Raw genomic sequence first — 27,162 nt, forward strand, 5'->3', positions numbered from 1 at the left:
GAGCTAGGCAAATGTTTAGGAAGGGCTGGGGCAATGCAGGGGAAATGTTGCAAAGAAGCCTATCAGTACTGGCCTGAAAGACTTAGTTCAGCAAGTGGTTCATGCAGAAGGCTGACATGGCCACTGGGTTGTTTCCACTAAAACAGTGCAGCTCATAAAGCAGCAAACCAAGTTAGAGCAGTACCTGCAGCAGCTGCTCAGAGGTTAAAAGCTGTTCTCAGGAATTGTGGGGATTTCTGGAAATGTGCTGTGCCAGCTGTTGAAGCAAAGTTGCTGCCTGCTTTCTGGGAAAGCACTGTACTTAGTCCATGGAACAGAGGAATTAGTGATTCACACTTTTTGGACAATATCCACTTTCTCCTCCCTCACTGATTCCCTCTTCCCCACCCCTCCCCCCCCCAAAAAAAAAAAAGGTTACACACTGGCTGCAGAGGGAGGGGCAAGGGCCATTTTAAGGAAAATGCTCACACATCATCATGTTTTCAGCAAGGAGCTAAAGTGCTGAGTTACAGTAATATTCAGTGCACCACTACTACTACTACTACTACTGCTTCTGCTTTGCAATCTGATGGCTTTAGACCTGTGCTTTGCAGCCACTGGAGCACTCAGCCCTTTCCCCCTAACAAACACGCTGTCCAAACACAAGAATGCCTAGGAGAGCTCTGGGCACTGAAAAATAATTGGTTACAAGGTTTGAAAACTCAGGAAAAGGGAAGATAGTAGTTCTTGATCTGAATTAAGAGTAGGCTGAGATAAAGCTGAAATAGTTATTTCAGCAATGATAAAATACAGCTGATGATAGACTGTCACCTCCTACTTACTACCTTCCAACCCCAAGTTCACTTTGCTGGGCTGTTCAGCAAAGACCAGTATATGGAGAAATTGAGAACTGGTGCATGGAGGAATAGGCAAAAATACAGGCAAAGGGGATGAAAACAAATGTAACACTGGTGCAGAGGCAGCATTAGTGAACTGGTAGTAAGTGCTTAGATCAGTGTCGTTCGTAGCTCACATTTAATGCCTCAAACTCCTGACATTAAAACTCTTAGACAAGAGAAGTATGGCATATATATTAAATATATATATATATATTTTAAGGTATTTCATCCACTCCAAGTGAGCCTGACATCTTTAAGGCTGTAGCTATCACATGGGGGTGAACATAACACTACCGTGTCAGCACTACTATAAAAACTCAAAGGGAGCCAGTGCCTTCCGCCAGCACTGCCAGCCCCACTGCTGGCCTGAGCACCGCAGAGCGGGTGGCACCAGGAGCCCTGCGGAGCCCTGCCGTGCCACACTGACCTCACGCTTCGTCCCACGGAAAGAAACCGCTCCTGGTAAGACTGCTCACATCCAGCATCTCCTTGCTGTAGCAACTTGCACTGCATAGTTGGAGGAAAAAAAAAAAAAAAAAAAAAAAACCACACAGCTAGGTTTCATCTTACACAGTTGAAAATGATGCAGTCACCTCCTTGCATGGACTATACAGGATTTAGCAAGCATCCAGGATCCCTGCTTGAGAAACTCTGGAGATGACAAATTAAGTTAGCAAGAGTCCTATTTATAGGCATGAAAAAATAATTATTTTTTTCCCCTTTTAATTGAAAATGTAAAAAGGACTTCAGCTTTAAATAAGACATTTTGTACAAAGCTTCAACACACAAAGAAAAAGTGAACACCAAAGTGTGCATTATGTAAACACCACAAATGTTACTCATTTGTTCAGTAATGCAGAGAACAACGTGCAAATTCCCTTTCCAGTGGATTGGATATCTGTAGCTGTTCTCCTCCACTTCCCCCCCCCCAAACCTTACTGGAATACAGGAAATCCAGAGGCTTTGGAACATTCACAAAGCTACAGTAGTCAGGATACATTGGGACTAAAGATTTTTTTTTTTTTTGGTTTTTCTTTTTCCTCCTTTAAGGGGCTGGTCATTTAGATATACAGAAGTACTTGTACAATAATCTCACAGGTAAACGAATGGCAGATTGGATTAGAAAAAGTACCAAAATATTTAATATACATCTGGCACAAATTCCACACAAGTCAGTAATGGACAAACCAATACTTTGCTTGTAAGAGAAGAAAAACTCAGACTGCACTTAATGCTCTTCTTTCAAAAGGGACTCGACAAAAAACATTGCACTCTGAATAGCTATCAAGTAAAGAAAGACAACCGTCTTATTACAACCTATTTGCATTGTGCATTAAATTGCACAGTCTGTAATACGCTGGTTCCATTCTGTTCCAGACAATGGTGAGCAAAATTTGATACAAAAAAGTAACTGTAAAACTACAAAGCAAATGGGACTCAGAAGTAGATGCGTCATCTTGAACTCCTCCCACGTTTTCTATAGATCATTGTTTCAAATTTGGCCACATCTCTTTTTAAAAAAAAATAAATAAAATAAAATAAACACTACATGAAACAGAATTTACTCCAGCCATTTTCAAGCATTACATTTTACAAAGCACCTCTGCTAGTGCTGTCTACCAGAGGAAGCATGTTCTGCTCCAAGACAAGCAATACATTCATCGTTTCCCAGATGTGCTGTATGTCTTAGGTAAATCCAAAAAGGCAAAAATGACTCCTGACACCAACTATGGCAGATTTGATCCTATTTACCTTCGATACATAAGCACTAGAGAGACTGATCAACTAGTTGCATTCACATACAATTCAACGAAAGCCAAAGTTGTGCTTTCATTATTTCCTTAGTTAGAAGTAGTTACTTCTCTGGGAGAAGATGCACTATCAAAACACATTCCTTCCATAAAAAGAGTGACTCGCGATGAGCCTGGGGCAGAGATCCACAAGCAAGTATGCCAAGAAGCCTAACCGCATCAAACAGCGTGTTCACGCTGCCAGGTCTGCCCCGCGCAGCCAGCTAATGTCTTGTGGTTGTTTCATGCCCTCAAGAGCAGCCAGCACAAATCCCAGAATTGCTGGGTTAGAACCTAATCCTGCAAGTCGCACCAACTTCCCTTGAAACTCAAGCTAGCTCAAAACACTCCTGCCAGCTCACTGCCTTTTTAAAAGGCTATTTTAACTAACAGATAAGAGAGAAAACCTATTTTCAAGATAACTATATTTAGTGTGACTAAAAAGTCACAACTTCAAGATATGAAGCACTACGCGAGGACGTCTTCTAACATTAATACACGTGGGAATAAAAAGCAGCAGCCAGCCTGGAGGCCGCCGATGCTCTGTGCAGATTTGCCACCTCTGGTCAAAGAATCTCCCCTCTCATGGGCCCAGAGAAGAGCAAGAGTCAGCAGCTGTAACTGCAGAACATGGCAACATTCAAGTAAACGTACTCGTTCAACAGTAGGCAACCTTTAGTCCAAATACAATTTACAAGAAAAAAAGTTACAGCAAGAACATTTACTGGGGATAAATGTTGCTTCTCTCTGTGTGTAAATTAACATGTTATCCAGAAAGGGCTTATCTGTAGAGTGCAATTACACAGAGATAGAAGCATATATGAACAACAACAACAAAGTTGTAAAACCTCCAGAACCTGTCAACATTTTAGAGCCTAACTACAGAAGGACTGAGGATTGCAATAGTAGTGAGGAACGGCTGTAACTTTAGTGATTTAAGGCAAGCTGTTTGCAGACCTAGTAAATTCATGCTCCTTTTGCCTGTCATCTCCTAAGTCCCCATCCTTCCCTTGAAATATGTGCAAGACAAATAGTGCAAGACTTCACACTCTCTCAAGCAGCCCTAAAGTTGGAAGAATATTTTGGTAGCAACACTTGCTACAGCATGGCATCTATTTCAGATTTACAATGACAGTAACTGCGCTGCAGTTTTCTTTGGGGAGGAGAGGGAAGGAGGCAGATGTGTTGCACGATAAAGAGATGCCACCTAACTGCATCAGTGCATGCAACTGAGCACTGAAAACAGCAGGGCATCTCCAACGCGCTCCAGAGCTCCCAGCTTTGCTCCGAGTGCAAGGGCTTTATCCTGACCGAGCTATTGGCCTTAGGGATAAGAAGGGAAGCAGGTAACCGTTACACTTCCGCAGCCGCCAGCTTCCTTCGGCGGCACAGGCACAGCCCAACGTGGAGCAAACGCACTGGTTTTCATCACAAGACAAACACGCTCACGGCACTGCATCGAGTGGGGTCCGAAAGCTTTGAGGGCAAACGGGCAGGCCGCCGGCCAGCCCTGCTGCCAGTACAGGGAGCCGAGGCAGGCGGCAGACCCCGGGCCGCCGGCGACTCCACTCCGCTCCAAAACCAGCGTCCCGGGGGATTTACACCGCCGTCACAGTCCGACTCGGCCCCTTTTCAACGGTCGACCACATGCAGATTAAACGCAGCAAACCAAAGAGTACAGCAAATAGATAATACTTAACTGGGGTCAATTAAAAAAACAGATTACTCCTCCAGGCATAAAATCCTGGCAGAAAAAGGTGGTAACCTTAAACTGTTCAAGTCTAAGAACAAGAGGTAGAGATACCTATGTACTTCATGGTGATGGAGTTGCAACCTTCTGGCTTACAATTTCAGGTATTTTACTTCAGTTGACAATACAAATCTAAAGATTCAATAGTCCAGAGAGAAAAACTTAACACTGGTGTTTGCGCACTGTAAGATTTAAGCAGACTTCGACCTTTCACTATTAATTTGAAAGTTTTCTCAGTTTTGCAGTAGATTGAGGCACTGCCCTGAAGAACTTTGACTTCCAGGTTGAACACCTTCCTTTCCAATACGAAAGCCTAAAGTCACACACACACATTTCGAGCTGAGCGAGCTCAAGGGCACAATCTGGTACCCGATTTATAAAGAGTTTTCTAAGAAAGGACGACAGCGCAGCACCCAAGGCTGCAAGACCCCGAAGCCTACGACGACTGCTCTCTGCAACGAACGGTCAGCGAATCCCTTCCCAGCAGAGGTGGCTCTGAACTACCCGGCGCTGCTTGAGCTTGGCCGACTTGCTGGAAGCAAGGCTCAGAGCGGCAAGGATGACGCTGGCGTGGACGGCGCCACGCAAACGCTACAGCCGTCAGCGAGCGCACGGCCGCTTCCAGGAACCAGGCGCGACACGGGTTCCTCCAGCTCAGTTTTCAGCGTTTCATGCTCTCACGTACAGCCGGCTGAAAAGCCGCCGGGGCGCAGGGGCCGCTCCGCGAGCGCACCCGCTGCCGCAGCCTGGGGAGGCCGGGGCCACCCGCTCCTACCCCCGCCGCACCCGCGCGTCTTCTCCTGCATTACAGCTGCACAATATTACAGCGCTGCAATTCTCCACACGGTATAGCACCAACAGCAAGTAAACTCACAACTCAACATTCAGCCATGTTTGTGGCCACCTACGGGCTCGATCCTTTAAGCCCTAACTTGAAACAACAGTCTTTGACCTCAGCAACGCACCCCCACAAGTGGGATTTCGCACAGCTGAGCCCCGGTCGACCGAGGAGCCAACTTCTAAAGCTGCCGCAAACGATAAACTTGTGCAGGGGGTCAGTGTTTTATTCCTAGGGAGTAACGTTTACAGGAATCACATTTCGTTAGGTTTATAAGGGAAGGCAACAAAATGCTAGTGTTGATATCAAACCAGTTTTCTAGGATATTACTAAAACAGTCAAAATGCATATCTAGAGTTGTTTACCCCAAGTTGTAGCAGATTTACTTCATGCATCAAGTTTTTTAACCCATACTCAAAAAAAATTTTTTTTAATAGTTCCAACGGTTTCAAGAATTTCATCAGCATCACTACCCACTTACAGTCCTCTGGCCTACACAATGAGGATTAAAATTATATAAAAATGAAGAGTGAATGTATTTGGCCTCTTCCACAGAAATTCACAGCTTAACCATTAAACAGGCATATTTTTGAGGCTCCAATATCGCTAAAGACTTCCCAGAAACATGTACAAACCTCCACTCCCACCACAGACACACCGACATTAAAAAGTAAAGTCTATCGTTGAGAGAGGTTCATAAAACCATCGGCAATCCAAGGCAAAGCCCGATGCCCTCTGCCACCTCCAGCGCTGCAGGAGAGCTGCACCTTGGCTTCAGCTCCTGCTTTAGAAGTTCAAAATTCAGACAGGCCTGGCTTGTATTTTGTAACTTGTAATTCAAAAATGAAATTAGACTAAAAATAAATGGCTCTCGGCTAGACAGATTGTGTGGCTATTTGTGCAAGCAACCCCACGGGCTGGAGTGGCCCCTGCTAGGCTGAGCAGCAGCAGCAGCACAAGGCTTTCCTCTAGCGCTGAAACACGGGACTTCAGCTGCGGACAACTGTACGTCCTTTCCCCAACGAGAAATAAGATTTTTATCTTCCTGTATATTCACCACCACTGTCTCGAGGGGAAACAAAACAAAAACAACTGTAGTACTCTTGATGCACTAAAATGGTTAAACCTTGTTGTATTATAAATTAATTTCCTTACTGCAATCCATGCTCAGACCACAAGACAAATGCTTTCCTTAGAGAACTCTAGCCCTGATCCGTGGCAGCTGCATGCACTGAGTACGCACTTGAGTAGTTAGTTTTCACATTTGGACATTTTAAATTCTCCTTAGGAAAAAAAAAAAAGCGATGAACACAGCATTTAATAGTTGAATGAACGAGTAGTCTCCAATTTATAAATACTGTCTTCCTTTACTATCAAATCAGGTCGACATTTGCAACTTTTGTGAATAAAGCAGCCTCTGTTGGGGAAGAGTTTTTACCCCGTAACAGCACCAGCAGAAGTCTCACCCTGAACGCTTTGGTCTGCCTCGCTCACCAAATCAGAACGCGGCACGGCTGCCAAACAGTGCTTGTGCCCTGGCAGCTGCGAAGGTTACAGTAGCACGGACAAAGCTATGGTGTTTTTACCTGTAAGAAACGAAGATCAGGGCTCCTCTCCTGCAAAGGACAAACTCACCTGTGTCTAGAACAACTGCATTTGTTTTCCACAGCTTAACACATCTCCCAACACAACAGTTTGCAGGAGCAGCATGGATCAAACTCTCCTTTTACCAGGTGAAAGAGATGCCATTTGAGACTTGTGGATTTTTTTTTCTAATAATTTTAGATACCCACGTTTTGTTAGTGATTTGTCTTAGACCCAAGCTACCGCATAGGCTGTGTGCCAGCAAAGCTGATTAACAAATTCAGGCCAATATTTCTATCGCTGCTAACCCTCCCGGGGCACAGCAGATTTGCAAAGCACACCATCTTGAGTCTAATGACAAGCTCTACTTAAAATATGCTTTCCTTTAGCTTTAAAACCTTCATACAGCACAAAAGCCATTAGATGCTATGGACAATTATTCAGTGTTTTTGTTTTGTTTTTTAATTGAAGTCCTTTTATGATCCTGAAATGCAGCTCTGAAAATAAAGATGTGCAATGGAAGCGTATCAAATTCACTAAGCCAATGTTTAGCTTAAGAGAAAGCCTTGGCAATCATCCCTTTTACCAAAAAGGTGTAAAAAAGTTGACATACTAAAATTAAAAAAAAAAGGTAGCATCAATAACCAAAAAAGTTTCAACCAGTGTTAATAAAACTCCCTTTAAATCACAACAATTTCAACAGGCAAATAGTCCCAATACAAGCATTTTAAAATAATAAATCGACTCCTATCCAAATATTTACCAGATCAGTCCAAAAATGACGCATCTACACTTTCGTCATTAAGAACATCTTAAGAATTCACTTTGTCATCAGATGCCAATATTGTTGCTCCAGAAAGTCTGGAGTATTAACTGCAATTTAGCAATTAAACACTGGTTTAAAAATTGTTTTGTCGATATTAATGCAAAAGTTCATTACATAGAAGTACTGTGCTTGCCAGACAAGTAAGATAATACTTTAGGTATAAATCAAACATATTAAAGCAGAATTATACCACAGTTTTCCTTGAAGACTTGGGGTTTGTTTATTTGTTGCTTCTGCTAATGTTTAGCAAACTTAAGAAGCAGAACCTTTGGTTCTTTTAATCAAGTAAAAATATTATCATGTAACCACAAAAATACAACTTCCAGAGAAAATGGAAGTCCATCAAGAAGTCCACTTTCAATAAAACTGAGGTAGTACTGCTCTTTTATTATGTGATGTGTAAGAGATTTAGATACAAATCATTATCTACCACTCAGTTGACTGACAGGTACAGTAGTTTTATAAAACATCCCAACATTTAGTTTGATACTCTGAAAAAAAGGAATGATTTGGACTCATTCACTAAGAGTTAGCTTAAAATGGGAATTAGCCATATTACAAAAAGCTGTGGCTTATGTTGTTTTTAGAGCCTTATTACCAGGGGATTAATGCATTTATAGTTAACAGTTAACACTGCTTTTTATCTTGGTATAAAACCTTAAAATTATTACAGCCTAAAATTTCAACAATGTAAACAGCACTACACACAGTACAGACCTGCCCTGACAGATGTAGTATGAAAAACTTAATCTGGCACTGTATAATTTAGCAATGTTAATTTAACCTAACTAAAAAGATCTACATTGTGCAAGAAATATCAGACTTACTTATACTAATCTGAAGTCTTAAAAAACAATCAAACAAAAAAAAAAAAAAAAAAACAAAAAAAAAAAGAAACTTGTAGCCCGGGTCAAATATTTCAGGGCAAGAGTAAAAGGAATAACCAAATTAAGAAAGTGCCTAAAACATGATACAGCATTTTAGAGCCCTTTCAAATACAAGGCAGAAAAAGGTGTAAAGTAGAAAAATCTGGAGCCTCGGCAATTTCCAGAAACCTCCAGAGTTTACATTTCACGAAGGGCAACAGGTTGCTTTTGTCACTGCTGCTTAAATGCTGAAATGCTGTTAAGTCTGTTCTTCCATACACAGCCCCTCTGTGTCTGAAGATGCAATAATACATTTGGTTTCCTCTTCCTTTTTCCTTCGCTCCATTTCCCACTCCACAAAGGTATCGAAGAGACTAGGCCAGGCCTCGTCTTCACTGTAGTTGCTAAGGTCTGGTCCAATCACCTGAGTAAAATTTAGAAACATGTTCCACGTGTCCCGGGAGATTCCCTTGATTCCTGAGGGGTTCTCGATTAGGAAGTGTAACCACTGGTCCAAAATAGGGGGTTTGTTTTGGGTGAAGACTAACTTCCAAAGGGCAATGGCTATTTCCCGATGTAGCGACCGCTGTCCTTCTTCAGAGTCCAGGCCAAACTGAAAGGTGAAACGATAGAGATCCTTGAATTTATCTTCCTGCTTGGCTTCATTTAGGAGGCTGGGGAACCTTGCACAAATGCCATCAATGCTGTCTGCATTTATTGCTTTGCAGCCTTCGAAAAACTCTTTCCTAGTAAGCAAGAGAAGAGAAATTATTGAGAACACTTCTCATCAACCTCAAACACTGAACAAAGTTCCATCTCTGTTCAGATACACCAAATCAACAGAGGGGTACCCCAGCAATGTGCTGCAATACCAGCACGCTCTCACCCCTCTGCTGGGTGTTTGAAAACTCCCAGCAACTAGAGCTGCCAAGTTTCCAGTTTCTTGTGGCTTGGGGACCACAGTCAGAACACATCCACCCTGCATAGTTGGGGTATTACCAGCATTTGAAAGACACTTTGCTTTATAGCTTTCTGACTACTTGATGCTACCATATCCAGCGTCTTTCATGTAAAAAACCAACCAAACAAAAAGAAGTAAGGGTACCATAGAAGCAGTGCAAATACATCTGAAAACACTACATTTACTCCCTGAAGCCTCATACATAAACCAGCTTGATCTGATACTGCCCATGCCTTAAAGCCCACATTCTGGAAGAACTGTTCAAGGAAAACAATAGTTCAGTCATGGCTTTCCTTCAGTTTTTGGGTTCTCTTCTAACATGCAAAATAAAAGGGTGCCAGCTGTGATGGTCAGCGAAGGCATCTGCTGAAAGAATGGATCAGAGCATGGCATCATGCAGCCAGGCTAGAAGCCAGTATCCAAACATAGTCAACAAACCAGTGTATGAGGTCATGTGGCTTGATGGCTAGCTGTGACTTAGAATCTAACACTCATGAACAAGTGCCTTAGCATATCCACCAGCCAATACCAAGGAAAATCACAGATTCTGACACAGGACGAGATGGAGAGAGGACAGACAGCGCAGAGCCCCAGAGCATGGACAAGTGTGTACACTGCCTTCTGTAACGGGAAATGTCAAAACAGCACTTAGCACTCCATGGGCCATGTCTCCAGACCAATACCAGGGAACGTACTATTAAACACACGTAGCCTCTCACCAGGATATTTGGCTTCTCTCCAAGAGAATCATAATAGTGTTAGTAACACTCAGGCTGGTTGTGCAGAATCGTAGAAACTACTTATCGCTCTCGTATCACCTTAGGGAATATCTGTTCCTTCTGCCCCTTGTAAACCCACATCTGCATTCCACAGAGTAATTCCCTTCCATTTAAGACACACTCACATCCATGTCACCTCCAAAGAGGCAGGAAAAGCTCTCTGTGCTCAGTATGCAACAAAAGGTTTCAAGCTTAGAACACGGAAGTAATTTTAATAAATATTAGCAGTGTTAAAATGGGTAGCATTACTCAAACCGACCTAGATGAGGAGGAAAAAGAAAAATCCCTCTCAAACTGTAGGCAAGGCCCTCCAGGAAGCCTTTATTCGCTCTTACCTGGACAGTGATATACAATCAGGTTTGGGGCAAGGAGGAGTGGGAGGGTTACTGGGTTTTTTGGTTCTCTTTTTGCTGGTAAATATTAGTCCTTCTGCTGTTTCTTGTAGCATCAAGCAAGCTTTATAAGCCTGCACACTGAACACATATTCCGGAAAGACAGACAACACTTTAAATACCAATCGCTGCCAGCTAGCATGAAACAGCTACCACAGTGTCAGAAACTTTGGGTTTATTTCTCTCTCTGTGATTTAACAAAATTAATCTTGAAAAAAGTCATTAAGAGTAACACTAGTTGGGCAGGAAAAATTCTTAGGAAGGAGTCTACTTTTCAGCTTTCATTTTTTCTTTTCCTTTTTTTTTTTTAACAGAACAACAACTGATAGTAATTAGTAAGTAATTACACATATTACTTCAAAATAGAAATTAATTTCAGTGTCCAACCTTGTAATCATCCAGACAATGCTGGATACAGCAAAATTAGTTTGGCAAATCAAGAATAAATTAGTGTCTAGAGAACGTCATTACACTGTCCATCACTACCCACAATATGTCCAAAACTTTCAATTCCAAAATCCACTGTGAGGGGAGGGAGAGAGGACAATACAAAGCTTACCTTCTGCAACGGTAGGAATTAATTTGGTCAAAAACGCAAGCGTTAAAAGAGGTAAGTAAGTGAAGCTAACAAGGTTGTCTCTCCAACATACAGATGATAGGATATATTTTAACATATGAAAATAATTAAAAGTTCTACAGGAACTAACCTTGTAAATTTGCACATGGTAGCAGCCTGGAATTTCCAAGCCAAAACTAGCACTTTAAATTCAGTGGGATCAACACAGAGGTCATTGCAAAATCGTTCCATTCCTTCCTCCAGTATGGCATCTTCCCGTTCATCCTTATATCTCCTGAACAACTCCCCAATCCTTTGGAGTGAAGACTCTTCTGCACTGGAAACAGCGTCTTTCTTTGCATCCCCAGAAAACGTTGGAGGCTGACTAGACTCTACAGCGGCGTCCGTTTTCTTTGTCCCATTGACGAGGATATCCCCTGAAGACTTCCCACAAACCGAAGGATGGTCGTCTTTGTGGACTGCACTCCTTTTACTGTGCGACTTGCTGCCAGATTCTCTTTCCCCGTTTTTGCTGCCAAGAGTGGAAGAAGGGTTCTTGCACTTCGTGACACACTGGCCCATGATGTTGCAAGCCCAGCTTCTAGAGCAGTCCCCTGGCAGTCAGACACACTCTCGGCAGCTGTTCAACGCATTTCACCATGCCCTCAGCGGCAGTCAACTAACCTGGAAAACAGTTTGAGTTAAATCACTGCTCCTACACAAGAGTATTGTAAGTATTAAATACAGAGTAACATTCACAGTGAGTAAGCGATCAACTTCAGAATATTTAAGTTTTACATACTGAAAAGGTGTAGTGTATAAAAAGTTGGCATATGTCATAAATTTTGGGCAATTTCAGGCTCTTTTACCTAGGAATCAATGCAGCTCACTCAGTGGCTGCAATATACTAACAGGTCCTAATAAAGGAAATTCCTAAAATTCTTACTGTAACATAGGTTACAAAGAGGTTGATTCATGTAGAGACTTCATCAAGACAGACTACTCTAACACAGGAATATTTTACAGGAAATAGTTTTGAAAAGTATATTCATATTTTAGATATAAAATACAAAACACTGAAATAAAGCTTTGGAGAAAAGAATGACAGACTTATGCTTTAGAATTTAGATTGTACCTTTGGCAAACTGGCAAAAGCTTTTTTTTTTTTTTTTTTTTTTTTAGTGTTTGGAATCTAGATTTTTTGTTTTTAAAACATACACAGAGCATGTCTGCAGAAAGTAGGCAACACTCATCTTTCATGCAAGATGGTGGTATTTAAGGAATTATTGTTTCAAGTGGGCTCTTGCTCATCAGGTAAGGAGACAGGCAAAGGGGAGAGGGCCTTTTTAATGAAACTTTCAAAGTTTCAGACAGATACACATACAGATAGGAAGAAGCAGTATTTCCAGTTCATTTTTTTCAATGTAAATTGAAATGCCACAATGATTTCTTCACATTCTGTTTTTAGAAATCATAACATTAAAGCCTTGCATATTTGGAAAAGATATTTTACTCACAGAAAAAGGATCTTGAACTATTCCTATTGAAACCAACCAGACTCTCACAGTACCCTATCAGCATGCAGCCATGTCCTCGAATAGGCCATTTCTTAGAAATATCCACTCCAAGAAAGCAACTGCTTATCATATTCCTCCTTTCTCCACTTATTTGCATCTCACCTCTGCTGTCTGTTAGGTAGCAGCCTCCACAGTAAAAAATGGGTTTACTTAGTCTTTTTGCTATAGCTTTTTGGTTATTACTTCTGGGTTACAGAACTAGAAAAAGTCAGAAAAGCAGGATTACAAATTAAATACAAAGAAAGAAAATAGATACAAGCACAGTTTGTGTATTCCATCTTGGGTAAATCCCTTTAGAAATCAAACTCCTATTTTAAGCTCTAAACCAACTTTGAACAGCAGCACTGACAACAGATGAATTCTCCAGAAATTAAGATTACAAACACGTATCTTTTCCTCAGCTCCTCTCAAGTGTTATATCTATTTTGGCAAAACACGGTATATGTAGTTTCAGGAGCAAATAAGATTCCTTTTGCCAATATAGCTTACTACAATGTGGAGCTTGTTTAATCAGCAACAGACCTTTTCCCAGCACAACTGATTTCCTCCCTACCACTTTTTGACCCATATAAACTATACATTCACAAAGAAGTTTCTTCACATAGCAGCAAACCTGGTAAATGCTGATTATCCCTAGAGATACCTCTTAAAAAAAAGAAAAAAAAATCCTTAAAAACAAACTACAGAGAGAGAGGGTGTTTTTTTTTTTTACGTTTTTCTTTTTTTTTTTTTTTTTTTTTTTTCCTTTTTTAATAAGCCTTCAGGTATGGACCTGCAGTTTAAGAAGATACTTCTCTTAGTACAGGTGTAGTCTTTCACTCCTGACCACTTGTTTTATTGCCAGTAGCCAAGCCTGCCCTATAGGTTGAGTGTGATGCACAGTTCAAACGTCCCTCTGTGGAAGGGAGGGGACGTGGAAAAGGGAGAGAGAGCGAGGAAAGGGTAGAGGACAGGCCCCGGAGGGCAGAATGCAGGAAGTAATGCATATTTTCCTGAACTGTCAGCCCAGATATCTACAGAAACAAGGAATTTAACAACTTTTAATATTTAACAACTCATCAGTTATTTTTTTTTAATTCCAATTTGTATAACTATTTTTTAAAGCAGCAGAAAGAACAAACATCTGGTATGTGCTTAAGAGAGGCACTTTGTAACATCATTTTTATGGGCAAGTAAAGTTCAATCTAATGTATTCAAAAATGACTTCTTAGTTGTTTGTATTTTAAAAGATTCATTAAAAGACACATTTCCACATAAATAACCCACAAGGCAGTTTCATGGGTCCTCACTGCTTCTCAGCTCTTTGTGATTTGGAAGAGAACAGCCTGGCCCTGGTTCCAGTGCTCCATTTGAGGAACACTGTCTTCTCAAATTCACATCAGTTATTTTTCCATTACATCAAAACAAATTGGATATTAGACCATGTAAATTATTGATTATTGATTAACTGCCAGATACCAGACTCCCTTCCTTTTTTTCTTTAAATTCATCAGGATTCAAAAGTTCTATTTACACATTAATACTTGTTCTTCCAGGAATGGCTTTTCCCTATGGGTAAGTTAAGGAATAGCTGCTTATTAGTGAATGGCACTTTCCTCTGAAGTAGCAGGTAGCAGATCAGAAGCAGGATAACGGACAGAGATTATTAGTCTAATTCACTTTAGTAACCCCAATTTCAAGTTAAAAGCAAACGAACGGTTTGCAAGATTAACTTACACATTCTATCCTTGTATTTTCTTAACAGAAATGATTCATGCTGTCACTCTTTCTAAGCAACTGTTGTATTAAAAAAAATACCCAGTATTCAAGTCTAAAACTTGACATCACCAGCACGACAAACAGATGAGGGTTTTGTCATTTGCTATCATGAGAAGACAACATTACTTTACACAGAAGGAAGGTCAGTCAGCATTTTTAAACCGCTATACACTGGGAAGCATCCTTATGGCTGCTTCTGAGAACCAGTGGGGAGTACACTGACACTAATCTATACAATGCAAGTTAACCAAGTCCCCACCGATGCACCTCTCCGAACAAGTAACTTTTCTATTCTCCAACCCACTTGCCTTACAAAGGGCCTGAGCTCTGCTAGCATTGGTGCTCCTTGCAGTAACAGAGCTTCTTTCTTCCTCTCTACTGAGGAGATAGTCACAGTAATCCTACTTACTACCAACAAACACTACAAGATACCCAAGTGCAGTTGCTGTAGTTTCTCACTTTTCTGATGCACAAAACCTGATGTCATCTTCCAGATACTTTGAAGCACTCTGCTCCCAAAATAGCAAAACCACCTAAAAAAAAGTTAGACTGCATCTGTTGGCAGTTTGTGCATGTATCTTGCTTTGCAAGAGACAAGTCTTTCAGTGCTCCATGAGCTATCCTTTTATAAAAAGCTTTCACTGTGCCGTGTCCACTTACTAGTCACCTCTGCTTCCTATATGACTCAGGTTTCAAGCCATGAAAACAAGTGCATAGGAAGGTGATGGAAACAAGTGGGAGAACTCAAAGCTTTTTGTTAATGTAGGATGAAGAAGGGTTCCAACTGCAGCATCAGAAGCCACACTGAACTCAGTGTTCAATGAAGATTAAAAAGCACTTTCAAGAAAGCAAATAGAGGTGTTCATTTAACTGCATAGCAAAGCAAATGTCATGTATAGGTCAGGCTGATTATGCCCAAGTGAGCACAAGAACTTTATTTCTCCCAGCTGGATTAGGTACCTCAGGTATAAAGTTCTCATACACACAAAGGCAATCCTGCACTGGTGGCAAAGCACCAATTCCCCAAAGGATCAGTTCTCAAGAGCAAACTTACTGTAACAATTTATACAACTAGACAGTAAGATAGAGAAAGCAGTACTAGCCATTAAGTTTTGCCATTCTACTAATAAAGAACAAAACTCAGGGTTAAAGTTGGAAGCGCAACAGGATACAGGACTCCCAAATAAGTTTGATTACTCAGACAAGTATTGAGCAATAACCTACAGTAAATATGAATCACCAAGATGCCCATGAGGCTGTCTTCCACATAACAGGAACTGCAAAGCATAGATGGACAATGATGCTCTCTATTTCTTACTAGAAGGGAGTAAGCACCTGGAAACACAGGAAGTCTAGCACTGGTGACTACAATCAGTTAAATGAAAGCCACCATTTAAGAACAAAGAATGTGTCAAGCCATACTGCCCAACACATAAGACTGAAAAACTTGGAAAAATTTGGAAAGATCTTGCTAATGGTTGCTTTCTTTTATAAATTTTGTAAGCCCTTCTCCAATGATTTCAAGAGATCAAATCACACATAATTCATGGCGTGAAGGAACCAAAACAGTGAAGTGACTCAGCAGTGATCCTCTGTTGGATACCACAACACAACTGACAACAGTACAACCGGACAGGGCGAGAGCTCGCAGATGTAAAAGGGATATTTAAGTAACCCAGGCAAACATTTTTGTTTAATGACTATAATGTTACTGTAGCAATTACAAAACATAGTCAAGCATTATGCTGTTAATAAAGTGTTGCATCAGAAGGTATTTAGGAGGTGAGCTTACAAAACACAGACAGTATCAGGAGAGAAGAGGGAAAAAAAAAAAAAAACACATTTACAAGAACACCTTAAAGGAAAGTTTAAGGAATCTCATTACAAAAGGGGACATTGTTCAGCCAACCACTAAATCCCTTCCCAAGTAGCAGTTCATCAGCTAAGGCAAAGACAACATTGCTAAAGATCAACTAAGCTTTCACTCAGTCTCAACTTTTTGCAAATAAAGAGTCCATAGCAGAATTTCATTGTGCATTTTTTATCTTTTTGTGGGCAGAGGGCATAACTTCTATAATAGCAGTGTGGGTGCCCCATCTTTTTCTCCCTAGGAACAGATACACAAAGCTGAGCTTTGGGGAGGCATGAGAGGGCCCCGCGACTGCCGAATCAGAAGCAATCCCTGTTCTAACAGTTTATGCTTTGCAAGTGATCTTGTAAGTAAAGATCTAATACTTACATAGTTGCAGAGACACAGAGAATCATTCCTCTAGCTTTTACAGCCTTCTTCAGGCTTCCTGGCTTCTACATGGAACACTGTAAAACAAAAGGACCACACAAATCTTTACATTCAGAAGAGACTACCAAAAAAAAAAAAAAAAAAAAAAAAAAAAAGCCAACAAGTGCACTTAATTGTCTAGTAGTGACTGCATGTATTTAATAAAACTCAGGAACTCTTTTATAGCCAGAACTCATTTGTTGAAAGAGCCATTTTATAGAACTACTTCACTTTTTGATGTATGAAAAAAGTACCATTAACACCACTGACGTGCATTATTATACAAAACATAGAGCATGTATTAAATACAACAGACTTAAGTTCAAACTTTTGTTAAAAGTAAACACACACTTCCATATACTTACACAAGTTCCATCAAGAAGAATTAATTCCTCACATAACCACTCACTTCATACTACATTTGCCAGCCCACAAGCACCAGAGCGATGCTACCTAGCAAGGCATAATTTGGGTCTAGAATGTAATTCGCTTTTTTCATTCTTGAGCACATTCTTCCCCACATTTATTTTCCCATGTTTAAGTCGATCTGGCACTTAGCTTCCTGGCTCTGCAAACGTAACTAAGGAGGTCTGCTAGTACCCAATCCAGAAAACAACCGAGCAAGCTCTGGCAAATCTCGTCTGCTCTACCATACTAACAGAAATACCCAAATGTCTGATTTTTACAGCTCTGAGTACACCTAAGGAGCAGATAACAAAAAGCTGCCTTTTTTGCAAACGTTCTTTTTTTACATGAGAACTACTTTTTCCTCATGGCAGTTAGCATGAACATTAGCTTGCTCCGTGCTCTCTTTAGCAGAAAGCAGGGAACACATGTAGCAGACAACCACGAAACCAACTCCTATTGTACACGCCAGTCTCCCCACACGCCGAGTTCTCCCTGAACTTTGGAGCCCTTTGTGTAGATTGTGCTGAGCGACCAAGAATAAATCCCAGTTCACATCAAGGCTGTTAAAACAAACAAACCACACCACACCACACCACTCCGGGGAACAGGCATTCAGACGCTTCAAGAACCCTACAAACTGCAGGGTGGTATTTTTGCCCACAATACACTCACAGGGCAAAAACATTTCTCCACTGAATCTTTTTTGGATAACTATCCTCCAAGATAGATATTCCAAAAAGCCACTTCCCTTTGGAGTTATACTCTCTGCTTCCAAACCTCACCTCCACACAAACAACACCTGTACCTCTCCCTACAGCCGCACAGCGCTCTCAGAGCCTGCCCCAGCTGACAAGGCAACAACATGTGACACTGCTGAAGGGTGACTGGGAGCAGCAGCACCAATCGCCTTAACGCGGTACGGCCGCATATGAGTTCTCGCCTCTCACAGGGGGAAGTACAAGCTTGCTTTTCTTTCTATTTCACCATAACTTCACATGAATTTCCATGAATTTAACATGTGACACCCCGGGTTAATTTCTTGCAGCCACCTGCAACTAAGAAAGCTCTTTCACAGGTAGGTTGAGGGCTGACGAAGAGACGAGAGCATCGCGTGCTGCATGGCCCCGTTCCCCCTGGTGCTAGCTCAAAGGCAGGAGAGGCAACATCTTAGACTCTACATTTTAAAAATCAACGTCACGGCAACAACATGCAGTCCAGGCTTATTTGGAAGAAGACTAGGAACCACCTAATCTACATTTCCATATGATTCCTATAAAATAAGTCGTTGCTTCTAGTTTGTAAGTTCAAAAAAAGCTGAAAGCTGATGGAGTTAAGGTCTACCTAGCAAGGGCCAAACATTTTCCAGGGTTACATGAAGTAGTTTCCATGCTGGCTGACCCAGAGATATACACAGTCTAGACCCAGGAGCCAGAAATATTAACATCTGCTAGAATTGTCAGCTACAATCCTTCCCCCGTTATTATTTTTATTCCACTGTGTTGCACACCAACTGACACAGGCATCATGGCACAGAGCCATCAAGCACTACAGGCAGCAAGAAATAATTCAGCTAGTTCTGGAACTGCTTGCAAACAAAAATGCTTTCACTTTTTAAAAATATAGTAGCAAGTGTAAACTCTTACGATGACACTTGATTACAGTATGTGAAATAAGGATTTAGAACGAGTTACTAGTTAAAAAAAAAAAAAAAAAAAGGTCATCATAGCTACAGCAGCATGTTTTGACTGACTTTAACCTAAATCATGCAAGACAAACATGGCAGGGGCAGCAAGAAACATCAACATCTTTGCGGCACAAGTTTTAATTCACCTGTAGGTCAAGCTTACAAGGATAGAGGCATCTGCATGATCACAGGGCGTCCCTCCTTAGCAGTGGCGAGTGAGGTGTCACTACCAACACAGCTCGGAAAGCAGGGCGGGTTGTAAGTTAGCAACCCCGCTCTGCAGCCCAAGGGAACAGTAAGTGAGCAGGTGGAGTGCCCCCTTGAGACCATCGGGACCTTTGTTTTGCTCTCCTACCACTTTTTGCACCTGCATCTTCCATCCCTCTGTGGCTTTGACTCTCGAGCACAGGCAGGCAGAAGATCGCCTTACGGACACACTGCTGAGCCAAAGCGGTTATAGCCCTGAATGCTTGTCTGCAGCAGCTTCTCCAGGAGGAAGAGCTGATAATGTTCTCACAAAAGGCAGCTTTCTTTGCTTTTCTGTGCGGAACCTGTGAAGAATTAGCAATATAATTTCACTGTTCAGCAGACAGAAAGCAAGTATATGGAAGATTTTATTGTTATTAGTGTTTTATACTGCAGTAGCAAAGCACTCCTAGCATGAATGAAGCTTGTATCAGCAAAACCATCCCTTTTTGAGAATAGCTTATTGCACATCATACCCTGCAGTGAAACTGTCTCAGCAAAAGCATTCTGCCACCGTTACAATGGGTACATCATGGGCTTTCACCAGCACAGAGAACACCTCACCACATCCCTCAATGAGAGCTGGGCCAGCAGAAGTCTGTAACGCAGGCTCTGCGTCTGTAGCTGCAGAAAACACATTTTTGCAAAATTATTTAAGAGGAAATATAAAAGCAGGAAAAGCCTGCTGCAATTAGTTAAAAAAGTGAATTGTAAGGCTTCCTGCAGTTCAAGAACCTTTCAGGGAACTACAGCCAAGTTATGATTTCAGGAGAATACTGAAGGCAACTTCTGTCAATCGGTTCCAAATCAGCTTAACAACCTATTTCTGATTAGCCCTGCTTTGAGTTTTGGAATCAAACTACAATACTGGGAATCCTGATCAAACCGGATAAAGTTTCTCCCTACAAAACACACTTGGTCTCCAAATAGAAGCCAGTCATATGGATGCATAAAACGGGAGCAGCAGACACACACTTAGGTCCCATTCCCTGACTAACTCTGCAGCCAGCTGTGCGCAGATTGACCATGTAGAATTTCAACAGTCTCTTGGGAGAAGGCTGAGCAGCAGTCAATTGGGAGAACCAAGCTATCTGCAAAAGAAAGTTATAAATCCTTTAATATTATATATTTCACCTTTTGAGAGTGGAATGACTTTTTAGGAGCACTGTACTTTCTAGAGAGCAAATCCAAGAAGAGTTTGATGAAAAATCACTGGTCCAGTTAGCTAAACAGAGCATAACCTTAGAAGAGTAAGTAATGTAAATAAGCTAGTGAACCAGGTCATACAGCAGCAGTACTTGTTTTGAGAAGTGGATTTAGGCTACGAGCAAGGCAGCAGGCAGAGGGGAAACCAAGGCAGTCAGACCATGCGGCCATTCAAGAGCATGTCAGCAGTCTTGGCAGTTTCAGTAAAGATGGAACAAGAACCCAAACCAGACTCCATCCAACTTCCTAGCTAGTACATGTGTTAACTACATGAACAAGCTAGGTTTTTTATGTTTGTTTGTTTTTAGCTACACCTATCTCAAACACTGTCTGACAAGCTTTAAAACCCTCCATCTATTTAAAAACTAATTATCAATCCTCCCTCTCTCCCCTCAGATCCTCCTCAAACCCCACAGACTCTCAAAGTCCAACACTTTTTCAAAAGAAAATCATCACCTACTGCTTCTTCTCCCTCTGACGTGCTGACGATTGTAAAAGAATTATACGTCAGCTTTTTTCCAGGGTTCGTTAGAAAGCTTTTACACAGCGTGACAGACATTCTAGCACTTCAGTATGTATTATGAATATCCAGAGCAGTACATGCCAGGGAAGAGCTACTCTGTGCTCAGATACACCTGGTTCACATCACTACTGCAGAGCCGCCAGTTACGGAACCAACAGAAACCACGTTCCCAGGATATTTGATGCAGATGCATAGTGCTCTATGCAGAAAGTTGCTGTAATACAAACATTTAGGTTACTCTCTCTTTGTCAATTCTATAAATTAATCTACAGAAAACTGCACCTATCCTGTAGCCAAACCAGAATAACTTTGAAAAAACAGGTGTTTTTTCAAAGACTACACTCTACTCTGCAGTTAAAAAATTACTTACTTTTAAACAGAGTTAAGTGTTTGTGGATTTTCTTTTGTACTAAGTTTAGCAAGCAGACTTCACCCTGAACTGGTTGAGACACTTTCATATGTTATGTTTGGCTAAATATAATTTAGGTAGACAACAAGTGATCCGCTTTACAGTAAGATATGTTTAAAACTGTAATGTAGCAAGCAAGTAACTTTGTATTTCTTAGTTTCCAAGAATGAAGAAAGCTACACTTATAAAACAAAAAAGAAAGTCCTCCTACTAGTTCTGGTTAGCAGTGCCCCATCTCCAGAGCAGCCACAAGAACCTTGGGCCACAGAGCAGTCCAACAGGCCTGTGAAGGTATGAGCCTGCAGATGAGAGTCAGAGTGCCTCCTAAGATCAGTTTTGGCAACCGATGATCACAAGGAGTTTACAGAAGTCTGCTTGCCATCTTAAGCATAGCATCATTTACAGGCTGCTAGCCAAAACAATCATTCATTTCATATAGTTGTGTAGGAACTTCACTAGCAGCTGACTATGCAAATATTGGAATAATATTTAAGTTATACACATGGAATTGTTTTAAATAAAAGTGAGCTGAAATCTAAGTATTTTAAGAGCTTATGTTTGGATTTGTAAACTCTGACTGCAGTTTTTAAAGCAGAAAATATATAAAACCTTACCCTGCAGAGACCTCGGTTCTCTCTACAAACTTGAGAATCCTGCTTCACCTGTTACAGCAAACAACAGTAACACCTTACGCTGTACAAACAGTGCAGTCATATTCAGATGTTAATTATCTCAAGAGCTTCAAACAGATGAGAACCTCTGAGTACCTGAACTCATGTCTTCAGCTATAACAGACTCTCAGCTCTCTTCCAGAAGGCTGGTGGCAACATGCATATTTTGTTAATACACTTTTACTTATCTTTCATTCCATTCAGTAATTTTTTGTTTAAGAAAATTGACAATGCTGTGCAGGTACTCCATCCTGCGTCTCACGCAAACTACAACCATAAACTCTAAACATAGGTAACTGTGCTTGAAACTGGTGTATTTTGTATAATCAGACCTTCGGCATTTCTTGACCACCCATCACACTTAAATGATGAATCAGAGTACTTGAGACTCTTCGTACAGACTTATTTGTAACAGAAACACACAAAACCAAGTTTTTGAACATCTCAGTTTTTGAATCTATTGCTAAGCACATATGCTTCCTATAATTATGGGTGTTAAGATTATTTTTCTTCCTCCCTTTAAATTTTAAAGCAAAAGGATGAGACTGACATTAGACATTTCAAAGTGGCAAAAGGAAAGGTTGCATTAAATTACAAAAACACAGAGTAAAAAGAACTGCCACTTCTTTTTTGCTGTTGCTTGGATGCAAAAAAAAGATTTCGGTATTTTTCAGGACCACATAATCCTCACAGTCTAAAAACATTTATGTTCACTAAATAGGAAAAGTGAGGCAACAACTAACAATGCCTGTCATATTATCTTTGGCTGTCTGACTTTTGGGGTATAACAGAAACAGTGACTCAAGCCTGACTATAGCATTCTCACATATTTATAAATAAATTTTGTCTCTTGTAAAACAGACAATCCAGAAGAAACAGCATTTACAACTGGTTTGTGAGACAGGAGAAGATTATCATAGCTTATTCTCTTTACTGGAATCCTATTTGATCCTTTATACTTTTGTTAGTTTCTGTACAATATTCCTACTGCTATAAAAGAGTTCTTTAACACCTATGATTAACTAGTCTCTCAACCACAGATCTTCTAGTGGCCAAACACAGCAATTAAATAACTGTTTCCTAAGATCTGAATTCTCTGTTTCCTTCAAGATACAGATCACTTGACCAGAGAGCTGCTCCACTACACACACAGATGAAATATAAACATACTGAGTCTAATCGTGTTCATGCTCAGATCATCTTTTGTTGCCTTATTTTCTCTATTCTGATTAATACTGAGACCAGAAGGCAAAAACATCACCAAGTTATCCTACGAAAGCTTCCTACAGTAAGGGGAGGGATTTCTTTACATTGACACAACAAAAAAAAAAGGGGGGGGGGGAATACTTCTGCAAGGACAAATGAGAGCTCCCCTTTGGTTTACCAGCTACCATCAGCCCTCAGACTTGCTCACCAAAAGGCAGTTACCAAGAACCGAACAGTTCCAAAAAACCTCTCAGCTGATGGGTGAAGTTGAGGTACAAGTGAACTACGTGAGCACATCTAGAACACCTGGGTTTTCTGTTCCTGCTTTGGGACAGCTTCAGCCAGAACTGTGATTATTTGACTCACGCTATAAAGTAATAAATAAATAAATAAATAAATTTTTAAAAAAAAGACACCTGACTGTTTCAAAAGACGCTTGAGACAACGTACTGTATAGAAAACCATAGACAATTTACTAGTGTCATATGTTTACGGGGGGTAAATTGCAGATGTCTCTACCAGAAGGCAACATTTGCTAATATAAGACACCATGAAATCACCATTGTTTCAAGGCAAGTTACTATGTCATTACTGCTGAATAACTTAGAGTCAAGTATACAATTAATCCATGTCACCAATGCAGATAATCTGCAAACCACTGGAGCCATTTAATCTAGTGTTTTTAAAAGGAGGAAGGGGGAAGAGACAAAAGAAATTATTAGACATTCAGTAACCAGAAGACAAAGCCTATTAGTCAGCGGCAAATAAAGAAAAGGAAGCCAGCAAGATAAGATGCAGACCCCTAGGGAGAAAAAGCAAGAGAGAAGGAGGCCAGTCTGGGAATGCTGATGGAGGCTGTTAAGGGGTTCCCTTTCATCTTCTTGTGCCTAGCAAGTCCCTCAAGTGTTTACAGACTAGTCTTTCATCCTGTAAGAATCCTGGATAGCAATCTTCAGCTCTTGTCTTATTTTTAAGGATGAGGATGAATGAAAGTTCTGTTTTTCTAACAAAACCCATACCTTCACTTTTACAGTTTCTTTTTACCCAGAACAGAGAAGTACTTGTTATGTTCATTACTACAAACCTATGTGCCTAATAGAACAATTACATTATTTTTACACTTCACAAGTTCTTACAAACAGCCCAATCCAAAGACGATGGGTATTCCATGGCTCTAAATTAATTGAATTGATCAACACCTCCCCAGCACCAATAAAGAAAACAGACTGTTACAATCTGGAAAAGTTCTGAACAGTACTAGAGGTACTCACAGTCCTGCAGGCTTGGAACTGCACCTGTTCATATCCAATCCACCTTTGAATCACTTTCTGTCACATGAAACTGCAAGTTTACCGGATGTGAACATTTAGAACAGTAATATCTATCCCTCATTCCTCCACCTCCTTTTCATCCACTTTATATCCCCCTGCCCCAATACACATAGACAGGACACAGAATTTTTTTCATGTTCCTTATGTTGAATCAAAGGAAGCAGCAGAACCAAGCCTCTTCCTCATCCACACAGAAATCTGTTAGAACAAGTCCTTTTTCTCAGAAGTTCATCAAATGTTCTGGTAGCCTTTTCCCCCTCAAAACATACTTCTCCAATTAATTTCAATAAAGCTCTTCCAAAATATCTGTTCTTGGTTGTGTTTCAAAATCACCCTTTAGTTCAGTTCATAACCCTCCCCCTTGATTTTTTTTTAACATAATCCATATTAAGTGGACAGAAGCAGAGTGTAACTATGAATGAACTTCCAAGCTCAAGAAATTTTAAGAACTACTGATGCACATTAGCTAGAATTTGCTACGAACATGTCAATGTTCAACTACACAATAAAGCAAGTAACCGTACAGAGAAGGCATCAAATCCAGCTTCAAAGATCCAGGAGCAGATTATAGATCATATTGCAGGTCATCAGTCTCAACATGAAAATGAGTTTCAAAAGCCTCACATTGAGCTGTCAAGTAGTATCTCAACTATAAGTTCTTCCATGACTAGTTTTGCAAACTTGTTCAAGGATTACAATTATTCATGTCCACATAAAATTTGCTCTTAGGAAATAATCAGTATTTTAGAAATCTTTATAAAAATTGGTATTTCCCGTAAGGTTCTAATGATAGTCATATTTAATGAATTTGAACTAATTCAACACAGATCACAAGCTCTGCTTTTTCTGCTGACCTGCAGGAAATCTTTGCTTTAGACTGTGTGCTGCCTCTCACGTAAAGGGCTATGAAGGTTTTCTATATACTATTAACTAACATCCATCTTTAAAATCTTGTATCTTCCCAGCACAAAGTACAGAAGTGACAAGAATGCAAACCCTTTACTTTCACATGTAGCCTTAATCAAGTGACCATGTTTCCTCTTCTGAGAAGTATCTTATACCTGGAAAACATGCAGCAACAGAGTTGCAGGAGAGTCCAGATGTACTCAAGAAACACTAGTACTCCAACAGTCTGTCTTTCCACTGCTCGCACAAATAAAACGCTAATGCCTTAGTTATACATTAACTGTTTAACAAAGAGGCTTTTAAATAGATAATAAGAACATTTCTAGTGCAGATGTCTTTCAATCATCTATTCTCCAACAACAGACAGACCATGCAGCAACACTAAAACTGACAGTGGGCCCTGATGCAAATTTTCAGAAATGTATGTCAGTCCTGTGCTTTTTTGTCTGTATCATTATACGCCTCTTTCTGAGCACTTAGCCTACTCCTCCTTTAAGTTACAGTGTAAGTAAGGCATTATCCTTAAAAAAAAATGTTACCAGCCGTGGATCACTGCTGTATTCCGACTCTTGGCATATGACTCCTCAGTTATCAATGTAACATTTTGAAGGAAAGCATATCAGCAGTGTTAACTATTTAAAGATAACCAGCTATTCTTTCCAACAACCACAGTGCTAACAGGAAAAGTATAGTCTTTAAACCAATATTTGCTTAAAACAAAAATTATGCCAGTTGCAACTCAGGTTGTTATGAGCGGCTTGTTAGTGTCACCACTGCCCCAAAGAGTAAGAGTGATTAGCACAGATTGCAGCTTTCACAGCACGGGTAAACATGTTCAGGAGAGGGAGACAAAGTTAAAACACAAAGAAATATGGCTGTGCAAATGCAGCATGTTCAGGTTATGAGAACTATCTCAGAAATAAGTTGCTCTACAATTTCATATCTCCGTTTTTTTTTTTTTTTCCTCTCAAAACAGTAGGTATACGCACCTTCTAGCCTGACTCTTTTAAAGGCTGGGTATGACGAATATTTGGGCAAAGTAGATGATTCCGTCTGTCCTAAAGGAGCTGCCTTTCAGCACAGAGACGGCTCGTTTACAGAGAGATGTCTTATGATCCTGTAGATGGCACACCCCAAAAGCCCAACAAGCCCCCGAAGTGAAGCAGCGCGGAGACTTCGGCAGCCACCCGAGCCAGCCGCGGACAGACCGACCCAGGGCACCGAGCGCTCCGCGCCGCCTAAGCTGCTTAAACGGCCTGCGAGCAGGAAGCCCGGAGAAACCAGAACTGGAAAAGCACCCCGGACCGGACAGGACCGCACCGCCCCGGGACGCCTCCCCGGCTCCGCACCCGGCACCGCGAGGCCGCCCGCCGGCGGCGGCAGCTCCCAGGCCCGGCGGGGAGGAGCGGGGGTCCCGGTGCCCCCGCCGGGGGCGGCGGCGCGGCCCGGAGCTGCCCCACGCAGCGCTGGGGCGCGGAGCGGCGCCGCCGCCGCCCCGGTGGCTCCCGGCCGGGCCGAGCCGCGCAGCCCCACTCGGCGCGCGGAGCTCCGGCCGCCGCCGCCCACCGCAGCGCCGCCGCCGGCCCCCGTAGCCCGGCGCGAGGCGCCCCGGCACGGACGGGAAGAGACATGGTCCAATTCACTCACCCTCCGCGGCGCCCAGCGAGACGCTGCCGCTGCCCCCCCGCTCCCGCCCCCTCCCTCTCCTGCATCACTTCCGGGGATGAGGAGTCAGCTGG

General features: G+C 41.4%; 2 protein-coding genes across 3 annotated transcripts in view; one reads left to right on the plus strand and one right to left on the minus strand.

The window, feature by feature from the left end:
* REXO5 (RNA exonuclease 5) overlaps nt 1–7,761 on the plus strand; it is a 23,788-nt gene extending 16,027 nt beyond the window's left edge. The window contains exon 19 of the mRNA XM_062588812.1: nt 6,639–7,761. Within this exon, the coding sequence (XP_062444796.1) occupies nt 6,639–6,816 (178 nt within the window). The 3' untranslated portion in view covers nt 6,817–7,761. The remainder of the gene's footprint in view (nt 1–6,638) is intronic.
* On the minus strand, nt 1,599–27,108 carry DCUN1D3 (defective in cullin neddylation 1 domain containing 3). Of its 2 annotated transcripts, XM_062588815.1 has the most exons (5): nt 27,071–27,108; nt 26,413–26,540; nt 16,795–16,871; nt 11,372–11,904; nt 1,599–9,278 (listed from the first exon to the last, which is right to left on the minus strand). In XM_062588815.1, the coding sequence occupies exons 4-5, from the start codon at nt 11,800–11,802 to the stop codon at nt 8,792–8,794; spliced, it is 918 nt and encodes a 305-aa protein (XP_062444799.1). In that variant the 5' UTR covers nt 11,803–11,904; nt 16,795–16,871; nt 26,413–26,540; nt 27,071–27,108; the 3' UTR covers nt 1,599–8,791. The 2 variants fall into 2 exon arrangements, with proteins under 2 accessions (XP_062444799.1, XP_062444800.1); XM_062588816.1 differs by lacking the exons at nt 26,413–26,540; nt 27,071–27,108 and adding an exon at nt 19,648–19,785.
* Nucleotides 27,109–27,162: the final 54 nt, after the last annotated feature.

The sequence above is a fragment of the Rhea pennata genome, chromosome 15, assembly GCF_028389875.1.
Source record: "Rhea pennata isolate bPtePen1 chromosome 15, bPtePen1.pri, whole genome shotgun sequence".
In the NCBI taxonomy this organism is placed as follows: domain Eukaryota; kingdom Metazoa; phylum Chordata; class Aves; order Rheiformes; family Rheidae; genus Rhea; species Rhea pennata.